The sequence below is a fragment of the Phalacrocorax aristotelis genome, chromosome 1, assembly GCF_949628215.1.
Source record: "Phalacrocorax aristotelis chromosome 1, bGulAri2.1, whole genome shotgun sequence".
Classification (NCBI taxonomy): Eukaryota; Metazoa; Chordata; class Aves; order Suliformes; family Phalacrocoracidae; genus Phalacrocorax; species Phalacrocorax aristotelis.
The window spans coordinates 193137717-193165439 of record NC_134276.1 but is presented as its reverse complement, the minus strand read 5'-3'; the positions used below and the strand labels follow the sequence as shown (position 1 = coordinate 193165439).

Sequence of the window (27723 nt, the reverse complement as noted above, 5' to 3'; positions counted from 1 at the left end):
AGAAAAGACCCCATTACCTGAGACTCAGCTGAGAGGGACTGAATTCTGCTCCTAATTAAAGCAGTTCAATTCTAGAAGAAATAAAAGAGATGCTGAGTAGGTGCTGTGTTTCACAGAGACCTCAGTCCAGATTTCATTTAAACATATATTTTATCTTCAGTTAAGGACCAGTTAACATGGTGTACCTTGCCAAGGCTGTTGAACATGTTTGAGGGATTGCAGGAAGGGCTGCCCACAGCTGCCAAGGAGCTGGCCAAGCAGCCGGATGAATGAACCTAGAAAAGGGAGAAGTCACTGCAATAGAAACTGGAGCTGCAGGAGCCCCCGCTGTGTTGCTATGGGCCCATCTTGCCCATTCAAGTTAACGTCTTAGGTAGTTTTCTAGAACACTTGGCTCTAGGTACTGGCCTAGGCTGACACACGTAACGCTATTGTTAGTACCACCAAACCACAGGCGAGTAAGGTTAAAATGCATAGCATCTTTTTACTGTGTAGTCAGGACTTTTCCATTCAATGAATAGTGTGAAGGTACCAGTAAATACTGCAGGATATGTACCAGCACCAGTACATACATATGTCTGCATTATACGCTGACTGTTCTGGTGTTTTGAAGTGTTAAGCCATATTAGACTTAGATACTTAGAATAGGTATTTAGAATAAGAAATAGAAAAATTAATGTATTCAATATTGTTATACCAGTTGTGTGATCACGGGTGTATAACTATTCTTTTCGGTCCATGCAGAGTACTGGTCATTCTGTCCCTGCATAGCCCCAGCCATGGCTGGATTAATCACCATCAGAGCTAATCAATAGAAAGAATAAATACAGAGAACTATAGTTAGACATGAAGATTAAGTGCTGATTGTAACATCTCTGTTAACTAAATATAGGTAAGGTATGTAGATGAATAAGTAGATAAATATAAGGGTTGAAAAGTTAACTTCTAAGAAATTAGGAAACATAAATGAGACATCGAGCTGACATTCTAAGAAGAAGATCAAAGGACCAACAATGGACCAATAAGGCTCATGATCAGAAGCAGAACTGAGACGATGATGACAAGAACTTGCTGAAGGTGGAAAAATAAGAACTTTTAACTGACCAGAAAAATGAAGAACTGAGAACACAGTGGAAACTTACGATGGACTTTGACAGTGACATAATTATCAGGGAAACCTATATAACCTGAGGGCTGTGTCTTGTTAGTTGCCACACACTGAGGTGGTGGCCCGACTCTGAGTTGTGATTAATAAGGCAAACCTAGTGGTACATGAAGATTTACACAGGTAAAGATGGCAGCGGGGTTTGAAAGATGGTTTGGCTTGGTAAAGGAAAGATTCATGAAGAGCTAAGTGTTAGTGCACACTAAGTACTTACCACAACACAGCTGTTTTAAATTCGTCAGGGAAAATTACTGCCCTAGAGAAGAGGTTTGCTCTACCCGTGCTGTAATCAGTAGATCTTTTGCTGTTGGAATTGACAAAAACTTTAAGATAACAACATTGATATTTTGAAGATTCAGCCAAATTTGCAATAATCATCTATCAGATTTCTAGAAGTTGCTTCTATGATGAAATGGAAACTTCTCAGGTCATCTGAAAGAAAGGTTGATGTGGAGTAGAGCAGGTACAGATAGTCATAACAGGGAGGTAAAACAAGCCAGATACAAGGCTAGCAGGCAAACAAAAAGGTAAGACTATATTTTTCATGTGAGCCTACAGAGGCTTGTTTAGCAGTTTGACTCTATGCCAAATACCTCACTGTACCTCTAAAAAATTGCTTTACTCTAAAAAAGTAATCTGAAAGATCCCTGGACTGCAGTCAACTTAATATCACACATATCTGCATCTTCAAAGCATTCTCTTTGGCTCAGCATAGCAACAGAAACATAATTATTAGTGGTTATTTCAACTTTGAGGTAATTGGATGCCCCACTACCCCACCCAGTAAGCAAATAAATTGACTTTGATGTCCCTTTAATATGTCACAGAAGAGAAAAATAAAGGCCTTCTATTCAACAGTGTGAAAGAGATTGCTCTAAAGATTAACATTTTCAAATTAATATTAAGCATAAAAATAGTATTCATAGTCCATTCTTTCAGCTCCTTGTTGTATTTGAAATACAGCATCTCTGATGACAGAGCTGACTTGTCAAGGCATTTCCCTACGAATAGTGAAATCTGTTTTATTATAGTCAGTTATTGCAAAGATACTCACTGGGATGGACTTGATCATGGTGGCCATCTACCCTGCAATGCTCAAACGTAAATCGCTGTTCAACGTCTAGGGAGTTACACAGGAGATGAGGAGTTATAACTCATTGGACACTGGTACATCATATTGCAGCTTCAGCTAAAGTTTAAAAGGATGCAATAGCAGGTGAGATTACTGCTCTGCATGTCAGAGTATTTATTGTTTTGCAGCACAGTTCCAGTCTGTCTACCTGTAGCTTAAAGTATACCCTGGTTCCACCCCAAACTCCACGTGCTGCTGGGCAGATGTTGAGTAGGAAACACCACTTCTCAGTGTACTTGTTCCCCAGCCTGATTATTTCAATCCTACCACAAATTCCAGGGCCACTCATATCAGTATTAGGAGGTGAAACTCACCGTGACAATTAGGTCCCTTGCTATTTTAATGGTAAGTAATGGGACTAAGGTAAATATATGGGAGGAAAGATCCTACATTATGAATCAGTCTTAATATATTAGAATCATTTTAATGCTTATTCAAGCAAAATGTCACAGCAGATGTGATAATTCTAGAGCAAACCATTGATAGAAACACATATGTTCTCACTGGAATTCAAACATGATAATTCATTTGTTGTCTTAATCCGTAAATTTTAATGTGTATGAGCAAGTGATGCTTCCATGTCAATCTCAGCTCTCTTCATTCACATACCTAGAGATGTTAGATATATTTTAAACTTAAATAATGAAAACTGTACCTTGGTACCTATTTTAGTCTGCATTCCCTTTGTTTATTCCTAAGATTACATGGATCATACATAGTGTCGGAAAAAACTTATTCAAGGAACTCGTTTAAATAAAGATCAATTTGCAAATTGTACCAATGACTTTGTACAGATACATATATATATGTACGTAGACATGTAGAAAAAAGAAAACACACAGGAAAATTTCCACTTGATACATTTGAAAAATATTAAGATTTGGAAAACATTAAGACATCTGGGTGTACAGCACATGTAAACCATTTTGTGGTGAAACCAGAAGTGATGAATTGCACATTTGCTGATATCAGCTAGAGTATAACAAAGTCAGCTCTTTCCTCTTCATCATGATAGCTGATGCTTCAGCAATAGGCTTTGATTAAAAAAACTCAATGTAAAAACCCAGTTCACGTCTTAGAAACATCTGTGTACAGAACAATAACAGTAACAGCATGTGGATTTAAATAAGCTACAAAAAAACCCATATCTTAACAGAAGCAGAATTGTAATACACCTATCATTGATCATCTTAATACCAAAGACACCTGGCTGTATTTTGCATCTAATAATATTAATGACATGATATTGAATCCTTCAGCTTTAAGGTTGTGCAGCCCTGGAGTTCCAGACCCAAGATTATATATTATATCATTTGCATACAATTATATCCCTTATATAATCATATTGCTCAAAACCAAATGCTAACATTTTCAGTGTTTATGTACAGCTCCTGACCCATCTTTCATGTAAAGCTCCATGCCAGGGAAAACCTTACATAGAAATTCAGGGACGTTCACTGTAAGCACAGCAGCAGCATATTATACAGAAACTGAGATAATCACACTGTCTCAGTAAATGCAATGTCATTGTCTATATTGGGAGCTTTTTTTAATATAGCGGAAGGTCTCCTAAATTAAGATATGCCAGAACCTCTTTTTGAGGATCCTTCTATCATCTAGGGAAGCCAAACTCCATATTGCATGACAATTTCCCATCATATCTCTACATATCTTATTGAAGAAGCAAGAATTCAAAGTACTTTAGCTGGGGATACAGACTGTGCTGAGTTTAAGGATCTTTGGCAAATCCTAAATGTGGTGTAACAAATTTCTAGCCCTACTTCTATTTAGGGCAGCCCTTCTGTATGCTACTAAGGCCAATAAGATGGTGATTAGTTCTGTGTTATATTTTTTTATTCCCTGATTTGCTTGTGCTTTCCTTTCCTAAAGGCAGTAGAAGCTAATTGAGGATTATATGTAAAATTGTGAAGGAGGGAGCGCACCACAGAGCTCAGCAGATCCTTCATTAGACTTGTATTTTCCTGGTCTGACTCTAGTGCATGGTGGGAGAGAGTGGTGCCTTGATTGCCTTCTCCATGATGGATTCATAAAAATCCATAACTGAGTAATTTGTAGGGACAACAGTCTTATTGGGTGCCATTAATGGATCACCCAGGTGCTAAGCCTGGACCATGCTTCGTTTCCCATGAGGGTACCACAACTGTGAATGAGTGTGCTGCCAATGCTGTGGCAGGAGACCAGCAGACAGTGCCCCCCCTGCTGTGGTAAATCCTCTCCCTTGGGGTTTCACCCAGAGCAGGTCTGCAAACATCGGTGATGTAGCTGGGCTACAGCATGAAAAGTCGTGTCCCTGCCAACCATGAGATGCAGGCAGTATATTCTGCTCCCATCACATCACACACTCAGATTAAAAACCAGATCCCACAGTTCTTACGTGTGCTTGCAAAGGGGATTTTTCTTCTGTTTGTTGTACTGGCTTCACACATTGGCAAGTATTTTATAAAAAATCATGGAAGAAATGGCACTTCTATGTGGGGAGAATACTTGCTTGGCTTACAGGCCAAGGTAGACACTGAAGCACATAGCTAAGCAGTCTTCCTGCATATGGCCACTCTCCTAAACCGGGACCATAAATAAGGTTATGTTAACATGTTTGCTATATTTACATGTTACATTGAGACAGTTATAATCAGTCTCAAGTCTAAGTACTCTGTCTCTATATTAGGTTTAGAACATGCAGAAAATAGAGTAGACATCTGTTCTAAGATACAAAGAAGGGGCGTGTTTTCACTAAAAACACTAGAGTTCAAAACTTGGCATCATCACTAAAATGCTAATAGACATTTTCCAATTGTATAAACCAAGTGTCTAAATAGATATTGAAGGGGAACCCATCCACATAAAATAAAACTCTTTAAAATGGAATGTAGCCCGTTTCTAAATACATTCAAATATTACAGTATCTCTACAAATAGAAAACTAGACAGTGCTGAAGAGCTAAAGCAGTCCTTTCCAAATCATTCAAGTGTATGTATTTCTCTTTCTTTTCTTTCTTTACTATCATTAATACACAGCTGCTTGAGCTACAGCTGTTCTAGCCTTTCGCAACTGTTCAAGTAACTTCCCCTCTTCTCTCCTTTGCAACCCTCCACTTTCCATTTTGACACAACAGAGTTGCCAGGGCATATCTTGATTTCATAAAGTTTTAAGAAAAGTGCCACATATCCCAAACTCCATTTGTTGTGTCTGCAGCCAACCAAGGAAGCATGTAATGAATTCACCATGGTCCTTCAATTGTCACCCAGGTAGTGGCACATCTCTAGTCCCCATGCTATATCCAAGTGAGGCTATGTGCTGACAAGATCCCTCTTACTTGCACAGAGCCTGCTGAGAAGGATTTCAGAATAAACTTGATTTATTGGACCTCGGACATGATATGGGGACTGAGAATTTCTTGCATAGTCCTCCAGTTGTGATGGCTTGCTTTGGCTGCTGAAATATTTCCCCAGTGTATAGTGCCTTGATAACGTCATTGTTATGTGTGGACTTTCTTCAGAAGGATTGGATTTCACCACCTGCAAAAGAAGTGACATATGTGAGTGCTTTCTGCCTGCACCTAGTAAGACACACAGCTGTGTGTACAGAAATGCCGAGACGGTTCTCCACAAAACAGGTCCTGATACCCGTACCTTGAGCTGCAAGTTGCTCACAAATAGTATTTTAGTGGGCCAACTTGTTATGTTACATACTAATTAAAATGCAAGATCTTATTCACTTAAGCCTTGAAATCTAAATGTGTAGTTCCATTATACTCAGCTGGTTGATTCTGTAATGCCTTTGTATATTAGACTCTGTATTCTTCATTAGGGAAAATTTATCTGATCAAAAAAATTAATACTTAATAGCTTGTCTGTATATTTACCATGGGAAAAAATAAACTCAGGACACTCCTGACTTGCAGGAAGGTTTAAACCCTGCTCTGATCCCAAGCACTGGAGAAATATATTCTGTGTCTCAGCTGTGAGCCCTGTGAGAATGTCTCACTCTCAGGTCTTGATGCAAACCTGGCCCAGCTCCATGTTGAGATGAAAACAGTCATATGTCATGTTTCTCCAAGACGGGAGCTACAGTGTGATTAACATCCCTCTCCCCAGTGCATCACACTGACATAACTACCATGTGGTTCACTAACTTAGTGCAGAAGAATGCTCCTCATTGGCCCCCCCAAATATGTAAAAACTCTGGGATTATCATGTTCAATTTGTATGGAATAAACAAGCATCAATGGGCCTAACGAGAAAGCAAGGGAAAGGTATGGTTGTCATGAGCCTAGTGATTGTGGGGGTGGTGTCCTGTGAGATGCTAAAGGTCTCATTCCAGTGAACACACCGTCACTGGTGAACAATGAAGCAACTTCAAGAGAGGCAAAACTTCAGAACCTTGCACAGGTGCAGGACAGAGTACCTTGACCCAGGCGTTGGCAAATCCAGAGACAGCTGGAAAGGGCCCAAACGGTTACCTTATTTTTAAAAGAGCAAATATATGCTGACTTCTTAGCTCTGATGCCTGTCGGTTTTCCTGCTACATCAATCACAGCAGACACTTGAAAAAGGAGACTTCATTTATTGATGCATATATTTATGCAGAAGCATATTAGCTTTTTAAAATATATTGTATATTTATTGTCACTGAACAATGAGAAACTACGTTCATATGTAACGAAGCTCACAATGAATTAAACAACTCATACAAAATTAAATGTGAGTGAAGGAATAACATGAACAACGGCTTGAAAGACTGGGCAGAGAGACTATGAGGGAGCTGGCTGAACTAAAAGAAGACCAAGAATTAGCCATGTAGAAAATGAATATATCCTCTGATCAATTCGATACAGCTAAGCCAAGGGCTGTTATTTGTTTTCATGCAGTTACTGCAGGTTCATTTTTCTAAATTAGTGCCTTAGAACTTACAACTATTTCAAAACGATGCCACCTTGAACCAATCACCCAAACTGCATTCCTGTTAGGCATAATCTCCCAGGAATGCAATCTAATGTTCATCCAGCAAGCAGCCACTGATTAAGATACCAAAATCCCAAGGTTGCTAGTTCTTATGTTGTGACCATTATTTCATTGCCATTAAATTAGGAAATAAATCTGAATTAAAAAATAGGTTCCATAAAGGTCTTTATAACTGCTGGCCAATCTCTCTCTCCATAAGCATTTGTGAAGAATGAGGTAATTAAAAAATCAGGTTTGCATGTGTACATAGAACTAGAAGTATGTCTGGACAGCAAGTGACAAAGTTATGCAAGATTTTTTGTCCCAGATCACTATAATCCTTTTGTGAGTCCAGATCCCTTGGCAATCTGAGTAAAGATTGTAGGGTCTACAGAGCTGTGGATTTCTATGTTACCAGGGTGACCCGAGTCCCTATGAAATGGGTTGGTGGCGACTCAAATAATTTATCAGATGAATCAGGGGAAATGGCTTTCTGTTTGGCCAGCTAGTGAGAACTAGACAACTGTTGAATACATTTCCGTTCATGTTTTTCTGACTGCACAGAATGTCCAGCCCTTTGCTCCTGCACGGCCATGCTTTAGCTCAGATGGCATTTACAGAGGGGTGCCGTCTCCTGGGAGCTTAGGGGTCATTTTTTAACAGAAAGAAAGTGAAAGTACAAAGCAGTAGATTTAATCCATTTCATCTGGTTTCATAAAACATGAAAAGTGCTGGGTTTTACACAGTGTTCTTGGCTCCATCCTCAGCGGCAAAATGCCATTTTCCTGGTGCAAACTGCTTCAGCACCTGATGAAACTCCACTGGCCAGGATGCAGAAATAAACTAATGACAAAACTGTTAAAACTAACGAGGTATCAAAAGCATTCAAGATCTTTCTTTTTGCTTTCCTCCAGGAGCAAGTCTGGTTTTGGGGGCTGATGGATTCTCCTGAGCACATCTATACCTCTTTCAGGCACAATGGCCTCTCAAGCCTCATTAACAACAGCTCTGCGAGCCAAATTTTCCCCTGATCCTCCCCAGAAACACATTCTGTTGAGATTCCTCCGGCAGAGAAGCAAGGCCAAATCTGCACATGACCTCATACAAAATGATGGAGGAGTGCATGAAAAATGCTGATGACCGATCACGTCCTGCTGTTTTCCACCCAGTTCCATACAAAGCATCTGAAATATTTCACTTTGAAGCTGTCCATTTCACTGTGGAAATGGTGAGCATCAGCAGTGACCCATGAAGACACCAACATCTGGGTTCTAGACAAAAAAGGGTCAATCTAGCTGTCTGGGTGAAATGGAGGGAGGCATTTACTCTACGGGACTATTTATCCATTGTATAAATATCTGCTCTGTGACTTACTCCCTCTCTTCCAGCTCCATTTGGACTGAGTTGTGTTCGTGCCTCTCTGATGTACTGAGCAGAGCACATTAAAGGATTGGTTAACTAACCACGCCTGCTGTGTTTGGTCCCAAAGCAGGACAGAGGCCACAGCAATGGGCTGAAAACATCTGAGCTGCTGAGAAGCCTGAGGTGGAAGCCAGCTGTGAGGTTGACACACAGCACGTGAGGTTGACACGCAACACGTGAGGTCAGATGGGTCTGATAATGCTCCCAAACCTGTGTTCAGTCCCAGTGAGCCTCATACTGGAACAGAGTCCCAACCAGTGGCAGCTGATTTTCTTCCCACTCTCTTTTGAGAATGCATTTGTTGTCCAGTAGACACGATATCTCTTTCTGTGATATTTAAGGAGAAAAATCAAAGCCTTATAGTTATTAATTATTGTATTCTGCTTTATGTAAAGGTGACTGCTATGGCTGGGAGAATTAAATATAATCCACTGGCAACAAGAAAATAGGCTTGCTATGCTAGTCCTTGGCCAGCAGACACCACAAGGAGACTCAGAACCTATGCTTGAATTTTACTATCATCACCACTGAATTTCAGTTTAAACTACTCCTAGGTTTAATTAGCCAGAGTATATTTTGTTTTCCATTGTATACTGTGAGTGTCTGACAAAGAAAACCTTATTTTTAGATCTTTGCTATTTTTGATCTTTAAGGAAAATATTTCACAGCTGTCCTGACATTTCTTCACAGCAAAAATTAGTGCTTCCGCTTCCTTCCTGGTGTCACAGCCCACCTTTGCCTGTGAAGCTCTACGGAGCTTCTGTGCTAACCCTGCACACATCCAGGTCCTGGGAACAGCCTTGGCCAAGAGTGAGGCTTACAGAAAAATAGGCATGACTTGGCAAAAGAAGCAAAAGGGTTTTATCCTTCTCCTGAGAGATTCAGAAAACATTTGTTGGTCTCTCTTATTTGAAGTATTTTGTTTAGACAGAAAACAAATTCCTAAATTCATGCTGGAAAAAGGCTAGCATTTCACTTTTGTGGGTGACAGTCTTTTTTAATATTTATGCACTTTGGAAAACTCTAATAAAAAATGTTCTAGGATTTTCTCCACAAGAACTAAATTATGGAGTTCTGTCTTCTAAATGACACATCATATTGCTTGTGTCATTATTCTAGTCAGTAACCAAATGACTGAGATATTGCTTCCAACTAGTAGCTTCTTACTGGCTCAAAGCCCCTGTCTGACTGTGAAACACCATAGAGCCATTAACTGTCGGTTTCAGAGAGACATCTTTTGTTGCATCCTTTTTTTCCCTCCAGTTTTAACTTTTCTGTAACAATTCCTTCTCATTCTATATTTCATTCTGTGAGAGAATTTGTACGTGTCATCTCTCTTTTGATGACGCAGAGGCAACGAAATGTTCCTGAAAGGTACCACAGTTCAAGTTTTATGGTCCTAAATAGATTGTAATGGAACAAATTGAGGTCGTTTCCTAGTCTTTTGTTAAACAGGAAACCCAGATTCAGTTCATAAGAATGAAGATCCTTGTAGCATCACAGGCAACGTCATAGTGTGCTAAACATGACTTTTTCTATAGAGGTTCCAGAAAGCTTCTGTGATCTAGCAACAAATTAAGGTACGGGGTTACTGATGATCTCAGTGCATGACTCCAGTTTTCAATGAAGAAATACTTTTTACTGGGAATCAGGAACTAAGCATCTGGAATGATATGAGTCTCTGCTATTCCCCAAAGCTTTTTCTGGTTTCCAAAGGGAGTAGTGCAATATTCATGGCCCTTCATTAGGGCAATGAATGACATGTTCGGATTCTCAGCAGACTGACCCCTCATAACAGGGACCAGGGAACTGGCCTTTTATATTAACGATTTGGTGTCATGGGTATGAGAAAGGACTTAGGTGGAAGATACAGGAATAGTCTGGTAGCCTCAGTGAAAATTCTTTACTATCATATGCAAAATTACTGTAATCAGCCTTAATGGCAAAGGGTACCTGCTTACTTGACTACTCAGAAATTACACTGTTTTCATTCGGCGTCACTCCCACTAAGTCAGGGTTGCACTTCTTCATTTTCTATACATAAGGTACAAGAAATCCAACACTAAAATAGATCCCTCCTTTGCTGATGGGGAAGAGCGCTCACTATAAAAAAACATACCACATACTCAAAATACATCTTAAAGAAACCAGAAAAACTTTAAATACCTTGTTTTTCAAACTTTTTACTTTGACTGGTTTGGCAGCCTCTGGGTTGATTTTGCGCCTAGATATAGTAATGTGTTTGCTTATTCATTTTTTATTTAATCCATGGACTCCTGTAATCTGTAATATATAGTGAAGATTGCTTGCCAGAACTTTGAACGAGCAGAAGACTATGTTCTCTATTGCCCTACTCATATATTTTACCATGTCCCTGTTTCACCAGTCCAGTAGTTATAAAACAGAAGACTGAATTTCTATAGATTTCAGACAAAAAAGAAAACAGAACTATGGGCAGATTTCTGTTTGTATAGTCAGTCACTATACCTATCCCAGATAACTCTTCGTGAGACATATGAAAACAGATATACAGCAGTAAGATTGGTCTTTCAGTTTTAAGCTCCATTTTAAATGTACCTGTGGTTCGATGGGAGTCTGCTGACCTGCTCAGTTAGGAAGGCTTAAGAAAAAAACCTGTGAGACTGAGGTATGGCAAAAAGATGAAGTAAGTCCATGCAGAAGCAGCTGGGATATGTAACGCATAGCAACATCCTTTTATACAGCTTACCTTTGCGGAAAAGCATGCTTGTTTTTATTTCAAGGAATCACCACCACAGCTGCTCAGCCCGTCCCGGGCGGTATTGCACTCTGAGCAGTGAGGGGCAAGTGCTGCCGTACAAACTGCTATCCCCGAGGATGTTATTCGGCCTAACTTTGAGTCACACATGCAGACCTTGATACGCACCTTTTTGCTTCTGGCCACCTGACAGTTAAAATCTCCCTTAAATACCTGGGAATGATATAAGCATAAACTATTACCTCATGGAAATGGCAGCCACACTTCCCTTGCAGGAATTCTTTGTAACGTCCCATGGTGATGACAAAGGTGTCAACAACTTCATAGCCGAAATTTTTTGCTGTATCCAGAATAATCAAGTTTTCATTCCACAAGTTTTGCACTTCTGCCTGTATTCCAGACAAAATATTGCAATGTTTTGTTAGAAGGACTGTTGAAAGGTTATTTTATTCTGCCACTGAAATGAATAATAAAACTGCTTTTTTGAATAAAGCAATTATGTTATACTCCAGATGTGAATTACTATAAATTCACTCTTGAAAGTAGCAATTACCCTGAGACTGTTGTAGATTTTTGCAGAAATTTCTTAGAATGGATTTTGCAGCATAAAGATAGTTCCAAGAAAATGTGAAAGTTTCTCTCTTAATTATGCAACAAATCGGGTTGATTTCACAGAATCACAGAATCACAGAATGGCAGGGCTTGGAAGGGACCTCTGGAGATCATCTTGTCCAACCCCTCTGCTAGAGCAGGGACACCCAAAGCAGGGGACACAGGAACACATCCAGGTGGGTTTTGAATATTTCCAGGGAAGGAGACCCCACAAACTTTCAATAAGATCTAGAGTAAAATCAAGTTAGCAGTAACTATTTTTACTTTTCAATAGTTGTGCAACTTCCTTCATAGAAAGAATTCAATGTTGTCTAAAATATAATTACTGGGTAACTGTTTTTAATATATACTTAGCTAACCTGAGGTGTAATTCAGAAAAAAGTTTCCTATTGTAAAGTTGTCTGTAACAAATGGTGAGTTTGTTCCTGTAAAAGAAAAATTCAGCCTCAAATCAAAGTCATTGAGACTGTTGCTTAAAAAGGAGTATCGGGTCATGGATATGTTAGAAATGGTTACACTGAAGAACAGATTATTTTTTCTCAAGATAATGCAGGAGGGCCAGGAATAGAAAAAAGATCAGCCATGTATTTGTCAAGGCAGTGGATTTGACACTGAAGACAGAAGGGCTTTGAGAGTAGCTGGGGTAATCCAGAAGTCCAGAGCACCCAAACCACACGGGTAATTTGGCATATGATTACAATACTGAAAGGGAAAAGAATGTCGGTTATGCACTGTAGTTGATTTCTGGAGGTTTATAAACTACCAGCTGAGAAACAGAAAAAGGCATTCCTGGGAAGCCTTTAATAGTCTTTCTGTCCTTGCCTCACCTACCTTTGATCAAAGTTCTGCTTCTTGCCCCTAGGACTGAACTTCCCTGAAAGCTATGGTGGGAACTACGACAACATTTCTTCATGTTGAGTCCAACCATTTCCCTATCGTATCCTAATATGGTCATCTGGATAAATTATGGAAATGGTTGGAATCAAGAAGACGACATTCAGGAAAGACAAGGCACATAGCACTAACTTAGAATGAAGGAATGGGCAAAAACTGACAGGGCAGTCTCTGTAGCAAAAAAAGAAGGGTGAGAGTAACAGTAAGTCTGACTTCACTTAGTTAACAGTAAGTCTGTACTGACTAAATGAGTACAGCAGTGTGTTATGGTTGCAAAAAGATGTGGGCGCCAGTCCCCAGTGAGATAGGAGTGCTACACGTAAACTGTGAAAGCTAATAATTTTCTCTTTTCAACACCTGTGAATAGCTGGAGCGTTACACGCAGTGCTGGTAGGCACCATTTACTCCGTTCTGCCCTCCGGCACTTCTCAGCCCTGTCTCATCCAGGCATTTTATGTGTTCAATAGAGAACCACCGTCCAAATTGTAAATAAAAATATTGAATTGAATGAGTTACACAGCACACTGAAATGAGCCCATCTGTTACCCTAAAAGTCTTGGACATGATTTAAACTGACTGTAACATCCTATTAACATACAAATAACAGGCTAGATTCACCAGCACATTCCAGCTGCTCTGTAATGTTCTGGCTTCATAGGTTGGTTAAGATAGATTTATGGAGAGCTGTGCAATGCAGCCAGACCAGTGAATCTGATCCAGCATTAACACGGAGGAAGCCTCAGCAGGACCAGTGCCTGACATGGTACGAGGAGCAACCTGCCTATTCCCAGCTCGATTTCTCTACTTTGGCAGCAGCCTTATATCGGAGCTTCTGGTTCCTGGGATGTCTGACTGAGCATGGCATCTCGAGAGCGCTCTGATTGCAGCAGAATCCATGAAATAAGGCAAATCAGTTTGAATCTGCATCAGCAAGCCATATGACCAAATACAAACGTTATTCCTTCTTTGATCCACTTAAAGCTTGCTCAGCAGAGGTTGTAATATATTTTGACTGGGCAGAAAAATTATTGCTGAAATGACAAGTCTTCTGTGAAAATATGCTCTAAATATACTGTAGCTTACCTGTGATAGAGAATGTATTCCATCCACTGGGAGGTGAAACCCCATCCCTATGGATTTGATAATTACCAGGATATTTGATAGATTTTCCCTGTATGGCGAATAAGAAAAAAGACACACATTTTACTTAACAGACACATCAAAAGACGCTTCATTTTTATTTTTTCAAAGTCAGTTAAGTGTACCCCCATAAGAAAACAAATGCAATGTTTGTGTTTAAAATTTTTTGTTGTTTCTTATAACTTATCATATCGAGACTCGGAATAACACCAAACACAACGTTACCTGTTCAACACCTTTTGGATAATTTGCAGGTGATTGGAATTAAGCCACTGAACACCACCTACGATTAATACGGTCTGGTCTGTATTCTCCAGGGGACGTGATCTGAAACCCAGAAAGGCAAAACAACACATGTTGCCTTAAAACAGATGGCAAACATTTTAACTGCATTGCTTTGCATTTCAGTGAACTGTATCTGGCATCCTGATCAGAGGCCTGATGTTGTTTTCTACTATTTTTCAACCACACAATACGGTCTGTATGTGTTATGTTTAATTATTTACTGACTTTAATTGTTAAATGTGTTATACACATTTGTGAATAGAATGAGAATACAAACAAGCCAGCAATAGAGTTTGTACAGTACCTCTGCAGCAGTTGTTCTAGTGCTTTTTCAAAAGTTGGTCTCTGGTTTGCATTCATCCAGAACTGGGGGTAGTAGGAGTAACTGATAAAGGTTTTCCCCTCATTGATATTCTGATAACATTTAACATCATGGGTCTTTTGCCATTCCTGAAGAGTCTTATTCACTCTTTCTATTAGATAGTACATCATCCCTCTGTTAGTTGAGTCACCTATAAAAAGAATCTTTGGACGGAAAAAAAGATATGACTTACTTGGAAGTCGTACTCCCCAAAACCCAAAAGCTAAGAAAAGAATACAGCTAGATTTTTAAACCCCTCTCATAATGTCAAGAAATAGATCCGTGAGCTGCCAGTTCTCCAGCCCTGACGTCTCAATACTGAAGTTCTCCTTTAGCAAAATCTGTGTGATCTGATTAAGAAAAAGCTACATTACGTGTTTCAAAGACAAAAAGTACAGGTTATAGATGACCATAGCTGCACAGTTAGTCCTTAATTTTTCATCCGTGTTGATAATTTCTTTTGCCTAAGTTTATATTTCCTTCAAATTTCTAGTACAGAGTCTCCTGTGATTGCTTGCAGCTTCCTGCCTTCATTCCTCCAGTTTCTCATGTGGTTTGTTCCTGCACAGCATGTCTTTGTTAATGTCTGTCTTCCATAAATGTGATTCATTAGAATTTACACCAAAGTAAAACACACACACACATATATCAATGGATGCAGCTGCTGCCTTATTTGTAGAGGGATGGTCTTTCTGCAGTTTCAGAGGGGGAAGAAAGGGGGTTATTTTGGTGGCAGATAATCTGAATGGAATCCTGGCATATGTGATATGACCACCAGGAAACATCGTGGCCTGAAGGGAGTAGTTAAAAGTGCTGTCAGGGTGACAGAAGTACTTCAAACATCAGCGGTCTTTGCTGGGCTACTCTGATTTGCAAATGAATGAAGAAGTCAAATTTGGGCTTGCTCCTACCCATCCTGTAGACTCCTCTGACAAATCAAACATCTCTGTATCTGGAGACCACAGAACTTAACATGTGGGTTTGTTTTGGTTTTTTGTTTCTTTTTTTAATGTAATTGCCCTATTTTTAGTGGATAGGAGTAGCATTTCCACCTAATGAAGCAGACGTGTAAGCAGTGACAAGAGTCCAAAGGGGAAGAGAACCCAGGTTAACTGTGGTTTGCCAATGAAACTGTGTGTGCAGTCAGTTACTGCCACAGTCACCCCAGCCAGAAATCCACTCAGAGGAGCACAAATGTAAAACTGGGAGTCAGAAACCCCACAGAGCCATAACGCGGTACCAGCCTTGCTCCCTGGCACTCAGGGTAGTTGGCACCTTGTAAGTTAGGTTTTTGTTGTGTTTTATTTTTTTTTTAATTTGATTTGGGATTTGATGTTTTACCACTTCCACCTTGAATATTTGGTTATTCAAATAAAATTAAGACTATACAAGATTACATGTTTAAGAATACATTTCCAAGGCTTTTCTTAGAGATTTTATATGGTGAAATTATCTCTCATCTAATATATCTCTATTTATCTATTTCCTTTGGGAATGTCACAGTTTTAGGGAGTTCCCACTATGAACCAATTGTCAGCAAAACCAAGCCACAACAGCGTACCAATGATGGTTTCCACAGAACAGAAGCAGTTTCAGATGAACATTCTTGGATCTGGTGCAAGGGCCAAGAATAGGCATGACAATGACTTGAACATCTCATGCCCTGCCCCTTGTGAGCTGCAGAGAAGCCCTTGATAGATTAGGTATGGTAGCAGACAAATTTAAACAACCACTGAGCATATAGATGGTCTTTTACCTCCTGTCCTGGACCTCTCAAAGCTGCTTCACAGAGTGAATTCTTAAACAGCTGCTGTTCATGCTTGGACTGCACAACTTCCCTCACATGCAACAGGATTTCTAACTCTTCACATTGTGTCAGAAGAAACCTCTTTAAAGCAGGCTTAACATGACTCAGAGAAGTCAAGGATCCTTGGGTCCTTGGAAGGACCGGTTGGATATTTTCTCTTTCCCTCTCTGACAGACACAAACATGCTCAGCTATTTACAGTTAGGAAGAAAGTCTACACTTACAGTATGTCCTAATTCTAAAGTAGGTTAACCTGAGGTTTTAAATTATTCTTTTAACTTGCAAAATCTCTTAATGTCTCCAGTGTGTCTATATCCATGTCCTTTAATTTCATAAGTCCATCGCTGTAGTATCTAGATGTACATCTATTTAAAAAGCAGTTCTCAGATATTAGCAGGCAAGGATATCATTAAGTTGCAATGTGGGTGAGAACATTTCTGTAAAAACACAGTGCATCGTTAGCAGAATAACAAACAGGCTCTACCAGGTTACACATGTACAGCAGTTGGTAGAACATGCTAGCTTGTTTCTCTTCTACTTCTAATAACATATGATACCATTTGGTTATCAGTGCATATGAGATTTCTCATTGCAAAGCAGCATATTCAGTTATTAATTACTCTCATTTGTCAGATGTGGAATTTTTACCTCAATTTTGCTGTGACTAAGATTCTAAGAGACATTTTCTCCTTCTAACTGTATTTGGTCTACTACATCTACCATTGAATTCAAATAGCAAAACAACACCCTTCATGGGAAAAAAGAAAGAGGAACTGTGGCCAAGGCCAGTGACCATGATGCACAGATGTCTGGTTTTGCCAACACTGTGTATTCTCTAGCAATTTGTGTGAAGCATCATTCTAAATATTTTCAACATCTCAAACACTGCAGAGCATCAAAGACCGAGATCAACTCATCAGCCTCTTTCCCACTTTTTCATTATGTCAAAAACAAAGCCAAACATCCCCCACCCCCAAGCACACATGCACTCAATTTACACTATTAAATACTTTAGCATTGTAGGGCTTTACAATTTCTACATGTACACACCCACACACCAGCAGTGGATCCATGAGTGAGTTTTCAAGTCTGCCCTGAGGTACCCAGCTAGCCAGATTTGCAGAAGAGCTGGCACGATTCTTTAGAATACCAGTACCAGGAATAAAAAGCTATGTAAGATCACTTCTTAAAGTGATAGTTCTAGCCCTTAGGTGCCATTATGCTGGGCACCATATGAAAATATCAGGTAGGCCTTAGTTATTTTCTTGTCCTGAAGAACTTGAAGGGGGTTACAGGAGTCAGAGCAGATTCATTTAGAGTAGTCAGTATAACCAGACAAAATTTATAACCATTAGGGCCCAAGCATAATTCTTCAAACATTATCACAAGACTGACTGTTCATAGCCCATCTCTGAAGGAGTAAGTTCTGAGTCTCAGAACACCTCCATTTTCACTCTTTCACTTGTTATGAAAGCAGGTCAGGAAAATAGATCAGACAGCTAATGCTATTGGCTGTCTGGGTGCCCATCTGGGAATGTACACTTATTCCTAGGAAAAGATGTGGCTGAGGAGGATGAGTCATGAATGAGACAGATGGAAACATCACATTGGTGAGGAATACAGGTCATTTCACTAGGGAAATTAACCTGAACACTCAGAAACAAGTGTGCTAAGAGAATAGTGAAGACTTGATGTAAGTGGGGAAGAGAGAAATGAGCCAAGGTGGACTTGTGGTCGTACTGAAAACCAGATCAGAAGTGTAGGTTATCTTCAAAGATGCCAGTCAATTATAACAACCATATTAGCTTTCAGTCAAGATGTCTCTGACTGTTCAGGCAGGTCTGAGCCATATCAGGACTGTATGACTGGAATCATGCAAACCTGTTTAACTCCAGCTACCACTTTCACAGTAAAATCATAGCACTGTTGAAAGGTATGTCATTAAAACTAGGATTGCAGTATGTGAAACCTATGGTGCCTGCCCTGTAGCCCTGATGGAGAGCTCTGAAGTCTGTCTGTAGTCATCACAGGAGGGTATCAGCAGTCACGCTATGAAGACTCTGTGTGCTGGGATTTTGAAGGGAATGCTCTCCCATAAGAAGACAGAAGATCTCAGATAGAAAGATGGGTGTGCATTTCTTGTAACCCAAGGCATCCCAGGCTGGTGGATGCATAGGACAACAAATCTGTACACACAGAGAACCCATTTGTTAAGACCTTGTCTGCATCTGACAATGTGCTTCAAACTATTGGTCCAACCATACCGAGAGACATGAAAATCCTGGAAAAATAAACAAAATCTTCTTTTCTTCCCCCTAAAAAAATCAGGTGGAAGAAGAGAACATTTGTCAGTAATCCTACCTGCTTTTCAAACTGCCCTTGGGCAGAGCTGGCCAAGCACGTTTTCTTGTGGTATGCAGACCATCAGAAAGCATCTTTCAAAGCATCCACCTTCAGCAAGTCAGCTGCATTTTCAGCAAATGCTTGGAAGACTCAAAGGCTAAAACAATTCGTGTTTAGCCCCAGGAAGAAAACCTATGCCCTTCAACTAACCCAAAGCTTTGATGAAATAAAATAATCATTCAATGTAATTGAATGTGTGGTAACTATGGCCATATTTCTGTATGTTTGCATGAACTTACTGTAGTTTGCGTGTCATGTAGTATTAAATACGATTTGAACCAGGGGCTCTGGGGATGATTCTGTATTTAGCTCTATGACAATAATGAGCAAAATTATGGCTCAGGTGTGTAGAGTATGAAAATTTATTTACAGTCTGGCACAAGGCTTAGTCATGTACTGTTCAGGTCAATGGGGCATTTGTCTGCAGGATGACTAAAGGATCAGGCTTACATAGGTCTATAATTTTACCAGACAAAGAACAACACTTTCACGCAGACAGATGTTTTCAGTGTCTTCTGTTGCAAATGTTTGGTGTGAAAAATTCCATTATAGCTTACAGGCTTTAAAAGATTGCATAAGCATAGAGGAATTCACTTCTTAACCAGACCTATCATTATAAATTAACCACACTTAGGAAATTTAAACACCTGTAAGTCCAAAACACTACTCAACTTTAAAATATTGTTAAGAAATTATAAGTTAAAATTCCTGTTTTAACAGCTGAATTTTAAGTACTTCAACAAATATTGCCTTTTCATATTTCCTGTTCTTAATTACACATGACTCAATGGTACTTTATTATAAGGCTAAACTCTGAGTAGTATTTCTCAATGATAAACAAAATACATATCCCCCCTGCTGTTGAGGCCAGCTCTCTATATACTGCTAATTGGGTAAATAATTACCTGTTAGAACCCCCTTTTCTTCACCTATTTTTTAAAGTTCTGTACAAAAAACAAAGCATCATGTCTTAATAGAATTGTATAAATCTTACAGCAAAAACTCATTAGTCACAGTTACAGAGGATTTTGTTGAGCCACTATAATAGAGATATAATATTTTTGTTATGATTGTCTAATTCTTTGCTTCAGTTAGGACATACATGTGGAGTTCTCTTAGAACAACACAGCCTGGATCTCGTTACTCTTGAGTTTAAAATTGAGGAGAAAAAGGACTGCAGGTATTAAAAGTGGACTGAATGAAAATCTACTCAGCCAGAATCACCTTAGCCTCCACATGTCAAAATTTTCCTGTTTACTGTGTCTGAAATGCAAACATATGACTGACTAGTCTTGCTAACACATCATAAAGCAAAATAAGGCCTCATAAACTGTTTTGTGGATGTATATCCTTTCTCATGTCTCCACCAATCTGAGCGTTATTGTTTCACTACAGGTGGTCTTATGTTTTTATGAAACAGAAACAACTTAGCTCAAACCTAGTTTTATATGCACACAAATTAAAATAGCAGTTAATGATGATGTGAAATCAATTGGAAATCATAGCCAGGGCAAATGAATTTCTTTACAAAGAAAGGAGATAACAGTTTTAGAGATGAGCTCTGAAAAACAAATCAATTTTAATAGAAGACATGAAAGCCGCCTGGAGTTAGAAAACAAATTAGAAAGCATTTCTGGAAGCTTATTTATGATGCAGAGAGGAAAAGTACTCTGTTTTGGTGACCATAAACATATTTCATAAACATTGACAAATGCATAAAAGAAATTAATGAGCAAGAGACATATCTGAGTGCCGCGTTTTACTCTTGTTCTATGAAACACGAGAAAAACAGAATGGTTGCATTTAAAGATACAGTTGATCTTAAATGTGCTGCATTTCAGCCAAGAAGAGCATTCACTTTACATCTTTTTAAGTGCAGTCGGATCAGGGACACTGCAGAGCAGTCGTTAACTCATTGTATGTTTCCCTTCACATTCATTAAACATAGAAAGACAAGGAGGCCAAGGAGGGTTTTTTCCTTTCTTTTTTTTTCTTCTTATTTTTTTTTTTTTTGAAACAGAAAATTAATAGGGGAGCATAAGAGAATAGCCTGCAGTTATCGTAGTTGGAATCTGACAGCACCATAGAGATTAACACCCCTTATTTAAAAGAAAAGACATTATGACAGACACTTATGCTGTTTATAATGTTTTATCATGATGTTTTTAACTGTAAAAAGTAAAGTCAGCTGATCAGAATCCTGAAACCAAATTATATTTTTTCTAGGACAAAAATCAGGGACTTCAGCCTATTGAACCACAAATGTCACTACTTGCTTTACCTGTGGTCCCTGGTGAAATCTTGCATGACTCTGAATTTTTTATGAAGGTATTCAGAAGTGAAATTCAGTCATAAAATGCTGTTAGTGTTTTGAAGGAATGTATGATGTCATTTGACCCAAAGACGCTACAGACACGTGTCTTTGCTCTCCTGAGGAAGGATTGGTAATTATGTGGGGTGTATGGAGGTTTTATTGCCTTAGTTCAGAATGAACTTTGAGCAAGAATTCAGATGTAGTTCATGATAAATGACTCCTTTGTAAAGGATTCTGAACTCCAGAGACCGAAGTTACACAAACCAAACAATCAAAGTCTGGTGGCATACTAAAAATCCCCAGAATACAGGGGCATACAGATTAGTTGAGCCCATTTTGAGAAGCGGACACATGAGTGAGTTCTGTTGTTCTTAGCTAACTTCAGCAAGTTATAATATAAATCAAACAACATTCTAGATCATCTCAGTGTCCTCACTTGGCTGATGATTTTTGCCCTAACGCTTTGTACTCCTGCTTTTTTTGCAACCTGCCTAGATTTCCAGTGTTGAAACCTTCGGCTTATTTTATTATGGAAAATATGATGTCATTAGTTTGAGAAGTCAGTGATTTCTGTAGCACTTAAAGACAAAGTATATAATGGTTTGAAACCAAAGTCACAAATTAGGAAATATATATATTATAGATGGTTACCAGAATCTCTTGTGTAATAAAAATGTATGTGTTCACAAGGATTATATCTGGCTGGCTACTCAATAGCTCCCTTTAAAAAAGATCCAGGTTGCTTAAGCATATATAATATCGTACAATACAACTGACAGCCAGAAGTCTTTTTCAGTGACTACCTGAAAAAAAAATTCTTTTTCTACTTCATTGCTTAGACTCTGTAAAGTAATTGTAAAGTTTGTCTTAATCACAGGCAGAATCAGGACCTTATCACCCAAGCAGAGGACCATGTTTACTCATCTGACTTAGGTATGAAGAAAGTCTCTCTTAATTCTTAAGATCTACTGACATGAGGGAGTTGGTTCAGGCTCTACATTTATTTATTTGGTGAAAGAAACAAAAAATGTTATTGCAAAACACCACACAAAGTTAAAACCACTGGAAATTGATGACAAAAATAACTTAAAAGGGAAAGATATAGGAGAGATATACCAAAAGGGGACCATGAGTTAGAGTGATTGCTTTAAAAGAATAAACCTGTTAAATAGACAACTGTGTAAAGGTAACAGGAGTGATTCAGCAGATTTCTACAGAGCAATGAAAGTTATCAGACAATGACAGAAGACTTTTGCAAAAGATGCAGAATGGGAAACAAGTGCAATTAGTTTTACAGAAATTTTTCTCACATAGTGTTAATGTAGATTGCGTAGGATCTGGCTCTTATCTGACACTAGAATAGATCAGTGACCTCAGAGGGTCAGAACATAGCGGAATCTGAATTAAGAAACTAAGGTCACAAACATTCATTTCATATACGTGGTTTTAATGGACCCCTAACAAATGTTGTCCTGTTTTTGACACTGGTGAATGTAAGTAGTCAGATTCAGGATGTGAGAATGTCCACATAATCCTCCCAGCAGTACCCTGGCAATCCACTTCTATAGTGGCATACTGTTCCTCTGCTGTCCTTCAATTGTCTGACCAAAGGGTGTTTGCTTACTGAAGCAGCCCGATGTCTATGCAAATTAAAGACCAAACCAAAGCTATCAAATTCTTCTATATTTTTTGCTGTGGTCAATCCAGAAGTGCTTGTTTCGTACATGAGAAGCAAATCAAGCTTCTCCTCTGTGATATAAACCTATGTTTTTTTAGAAAAATATGTTAGGAGAAACCCGCAGCTCTATGGTAATGGAGAAAACCACAGGCAGAAATAAAGCCAAATGGCAACGAGGGACTTTGTGCAGGACAAGAAATAACCAGAAAAGAAGGAGGAAATGTTAACTGAAACACTATTATTTTTTTGTATTTGTCTATATAGAAATGCTCTCAGATTTTACCAAAATGCTACTTTTAGTTACTATTTTCTTACCTAGACAATACACTATAAAAATCTTTATAACAATTAATTACTTACTTTCTGGATACTTGTATCCTCAATAAGGTACCTGAGCCTCAGATCAGAGCTCTCTCTCAAGAGTTTTACAGTCATAGCATGCTTATTAAGGAGACCTTGTATTTCCAAGCAATCACCTTAGAAGCCTCACTACAAGAAAAGAATGTGCAAGAAGACTTGGTAAGATTAGTGTGCACAAGCAATGCCATGCATTAGGTATGCAGCAGAAGAAACCCAACTTGCATGTCAAGTGTGAGACAAACTGTGACAACAGTGCAAATCCATCCTCCATTTACAGTCCTTATATACTCACTGCAGGTCTAACAGGTAACCACGTACATCGTAGGTCTTGAAACTCCATTGGTGTGACCTAAGCTCCCATGAGAAATGGCAGCAGGCCGCTGTGTCTGCATATAAGGCTAAATTATAATGGTTGGTTTTTGTCGCTGTGGATTTTCCATCTGAATCTTCCTCCAGTTATAACAAAATGGGATTTCTCTTACACATCAATCATAAAATTGTTTTTAAAGCTTCAGAGCACTAAATATCCAGGTAAATAAAAATTAATTAAAATGTAAAATCTGTTACATACCCTTCTGCCCTCCACACAGCGCTGGAGCTCGGGCTTCGCCAGCACAGAATATCGGCAGCCATGAGGCTGCCACGTTATTTCTCTCCAGTCGCAGGTCCTGTTGTCAGAGCAGCTGAGGCAAGGGACTATCCACTGCCCTGGAAAACAATAATGGCATGTCATCATCTCCTCTGTATTTTTATGAGTAGTCTTATTATACAGCAAGCAAGATGTTTTTGAGTATTTTGTCATGGGAATTTTCCTTAAATTAAATGCCCCCCAACCCTTTGAAGAGACTATTTCCTCCTCTGTGTTACGCCTTTTTCATTTAGCAAGGATGGGAGTTTCTCCATTCCATGAAAGAGCTGCGAATACTCAAGTTTGACAGTCATGTGTAAGTTCATTTTTCATTCACCTTGCCTTTCTTGTAGCATCTTGCCCTTTCTCCATAGAAAGTATATGAGACAGAGAAAGGGAGTGAGGAGGCTGAATGGGAAGACAAAATATTCACATTCAGAAGTGTCTAAAGGGAAGATTCATTCACATCTACCACTAAAAATCTAAAAGTTGGGTGGTTGATTGAAGCTAGATTTTGAGAGCCCCTTGAGAGAAGAATGAATCTAAGATTATGCAGATAATGAGAAAGGATAACTTTCTCTTGGAAATACTAATTTCTTTAATTTGTAAAGAAGCATCCCAGACTACACAGATACATTTCAGAAGATGAAAGTAAGGTGAGATGAATGTCTGTGTAATTTACTAGAGCCCGCTCCCTATTAAAAACAAAATATTACAGATTAGGAGCATAAAGTGGGATTACAAAAGTCAGTGGGTTTTAGGTATCTCTTATCTAAGGTTGAATAAGTTCTCTAAAGCTATTAATTTCCAAAATCCTGCTGGAAGTCAAGAGTAGTTTCTGAACGAAGAGAGAAAACTTTCTAGTTGCCTTTATATTCAGATCAACACAAGAAACACTTTTCTCACCCATACAAGTGCACCATCCTGACAATACCTCCCAGTGTCTATGTAGCTTTGCCAGCAAAACCTGCTTTTGTCTCTGATTAAAGCTGTTATGCAAGGAAAAATGCAGAGGCCTACAGGTCCTTGTGCCAATGCCATCAGGCCTTGCTAGCACAGCTGGGTTTCTCACTGCAGCCCAGCAAACGGCTCCAAAAGTGAATGTTTGCAGAGCAGACCTGGCCTTAGAGTTTGTGCCTGCCACTGCTACCAGTCAGCAGCTCAGAAGCCAGCCGGGTGCGCTTTGCTGTGTGTGACAGGTTGCTGTGACACAAGAAGCCACAGCAAAAACCCAAGGCTGCTGCCTATCAACAATTATCAGGCCAGGGACTGAGTGGGAGGCTGAGTGAAGCAACCCTGCAGGATCCCAGTGGCCTTGGGAGAGACAGCTGCTACTTCAGGAGCAAGGGAATTTCTAGGGAAGCAGCCTGCACTTGCACTGAGCAAAAGTCCCATGCGAATATGTTTTGCTAAGTAGCAGGGTGAGTTGTCTTAGCAGAGAAAATAATCCTTCTAAATAAAACCAACAAAAATTGTTTGTATGGGAGCCTGCACTGGTACATCTAAGGGCAGAATATATCCCACAGTGCTACAGCCATACAGCTGCTGCTACTTCTGCCCCGTGCAGAACACGGTCACCCCACCCTCAGATATACTTGCAGATGATGTGGAGCAAATAATGGCAGATTGGGACTAAACAAAAGCCTGGACACTGACTTTACCGTGCTGTGGATCAGTGAGCACAGCTCAGCTCCCCTTGTTCAGGGTGCCTCCTGGAAACGGCCACTGGACGAGCAGCCCGGTTCAGCATGGCGTAAGGAGAGGAAGGAGGGATGCTCAAGCCCATGGTGCTAGGGTGAGAGTGGGGAGTTGGAGATGCCCAGTGCTCTTTGCCCAGAGGAGTTCCAAACTTGCATCACCTGTGTCCTAATCACCTAGCCGTTTGTCCTTAGGGATAACATTCCCCACTCTTCTCATCAGCCGAGGACTGCTTTAAAGTTCAAAATTCATTAAGGCAGGAAACTAGCATGCTTGTAATCTGGTAATTTATTTGGAAGAAAAGACATCTAAAGTTTGGTCCCTGGGTGAGATTCTATGTAGATTTTTTATCTAGAAGTTAAAGTGAATCTTTATCTAAAGGTACAAAGTAGATAACTAGGTTCTGGAGTAGGGAATGCTCTTCTGGTCCCCATCTGGGAAACCAAAGACTGAGTTTAGATGATTCTTTGTTCTTGCAGCCTCCAGTGCTGGCCATTTTGAATCCCTTCCTCACGCTAGCCCTTCTTTGGCTTTGAGGTCCCTTGCTCCAGGCTGTGGCCTCCTGGCCACCACAGGGGCCAGGCATGCTTTGACACTCCAAGATTTCTATTGCTACTTGTGGAGCTTGCCCTTAGCTCCTGCCATGCTCCCTCCGTACCCCATTTGCAATCCGTGGTTAAAGGGTCATTCCCAGCTTCATAGCAGTCATATGAAGAGGCTGAAAAGTGCAAGGTCTCAGCTAGCACAGCAATAGGTGCCATGCAAACACCTCTTACCGCTTTGTGCCTTTTAAGCAGCAGAGCAGGGACAGAATGGCTGGCTGATTTGAGGTCTGGACTCAGAGACTACCACTGTTGAAGAGCGCTTCATAAATGATCTGAAATTTGTTTTGGGTAGTGGTTTATATTTAAAGAATATATGAAAACTGGGCAGTTTTTTCCTGACATTGTAACTTTTCTTTCAAACCAAATATGTGAAAGTTCTGGCAATGTCTACAACATCTGAGATCCTTTGTTTTATAGGATTTTCTTCTTAACATCCCATACATTTATGAGCCAATCTGGTTTTAGGTAATAAACTAGAAAAGTAGAACTATATAAAATGAATATTGAGGAGCTGAAATGTCTGAACAATAAAAGTTTAAACTTTGGCAAATGGAAGTCGTAAGTACCTTTTGAAAAGCTTCTTCCAAATATTGTGTTTGATTTATATCAATAGCTCTCTAGGTACATTAAGAGTAAAATCCCTCCATTTTTGGCATCTGCTAAAGGTTAGTGGCAAAGGTAAAAAAATGGCAGAAGAAGGATATATGGAGATAAACTCATGTTTATAGGAAGCACTGACAATTAATGATAATAGAATAGTTGCAGGTTTTATATTTATATATATTTTTAAAATGATGCATGTAAGTTTATGCATTTTTAATCCAATTATTAACTTTTCCTATTATAACTTCAAAAAAGTTAGTCAATGTAAAAATAACATTGCATTAAAAGATTAAATGAAACTCATATAAAAGAAGGAGACAACAATGAAAAGTTGCAACCAGTCAATAGTAGTTTGGAAATTAAGCTTATTTTTTATTGCAATTATAAATTGCTTTTTTCCCTGTGTACATAAAGTAGCAGCATGCAATGCAGCTTTCAGCATCACTTCAATCATCCTGTGTTTTGTGGTGCTTCAGCTAAAAGAGTTAGCATTGGCTCTACCAGGAGAAGGAAAGTTTACCTACAATTCACGGAGACCGAGAGAGAGCAGTTGTTAAAGTTTATCCCTGAATTAAAAACTTGTAAAACCAAAGCTTTGTGAAAGCCTGTAAGTTAGAATTTTCATGGGAAGAGAGAAAGTAAACTGGATTTTTGGCTCAATAAAGCAGTTTATCTGTTGTGCACATAAATCTTGTTCTTAAAATATGAGATAAAATAATGCCAGTGTTCCTATAAATGGTTCTCCTAAAATGGTATGAACAGAAATATACTTTTAAAAAAAATCTTTAGGACTGTTTACCTTGTATTTTAAAAATATTAGCCTAAAGTTAAAGAGTTTTAACTCATAAAGGCTGTACACTTAATTTGATAGCTTTGTTTCTTCTGAGTAGGGTTTTTAGCCTCTTTTATTTTTATCCAA

At 39.2% G+C, this 27723-nt stretch overlaps 1 protein-coding gene across 5 annotated transcripts in view; it reads right to left on the bottom strand.

Annotated features, from left to right (window-relative positions):
• Window positions 1-2959: 2959 nt before the first annotated feature.
• CPED1 (cadherin like and PC-esterase domain containing 1) overlaps window positions 2960-27723 on the bottom strand; it is a 155574-nt gene continuing 130810 nt past the window's right edge. For 3 of the 5 annotated variants that reach the window (XM_075081148.1, XM_075081147.1, XM_075081149.1), the window contains exons 18-23: window positions 23842-23978; window positions 14653-14873; window positions 14289-14390; window positions 14007-14094; window positions 11660-11806; window positions 2960-5833 (exon numbers count right to left, since the gene is read on the bottom strand). In XM_075081148.1, the coding sequence (XP_074937249.1) occupies window positions 5606-5833; window positions 11660-11806; window positions 14007-14094; window positions 14289-14390; window positions 14653-14873; window positions 23842-23978 (923 nt within the window). In that variant the 3' untranslated portion in view covers window positions 2960-5605. The other 2 variants (XM_075081151.1, XM_075081150.1) reach the window with 2 other exon arrangements.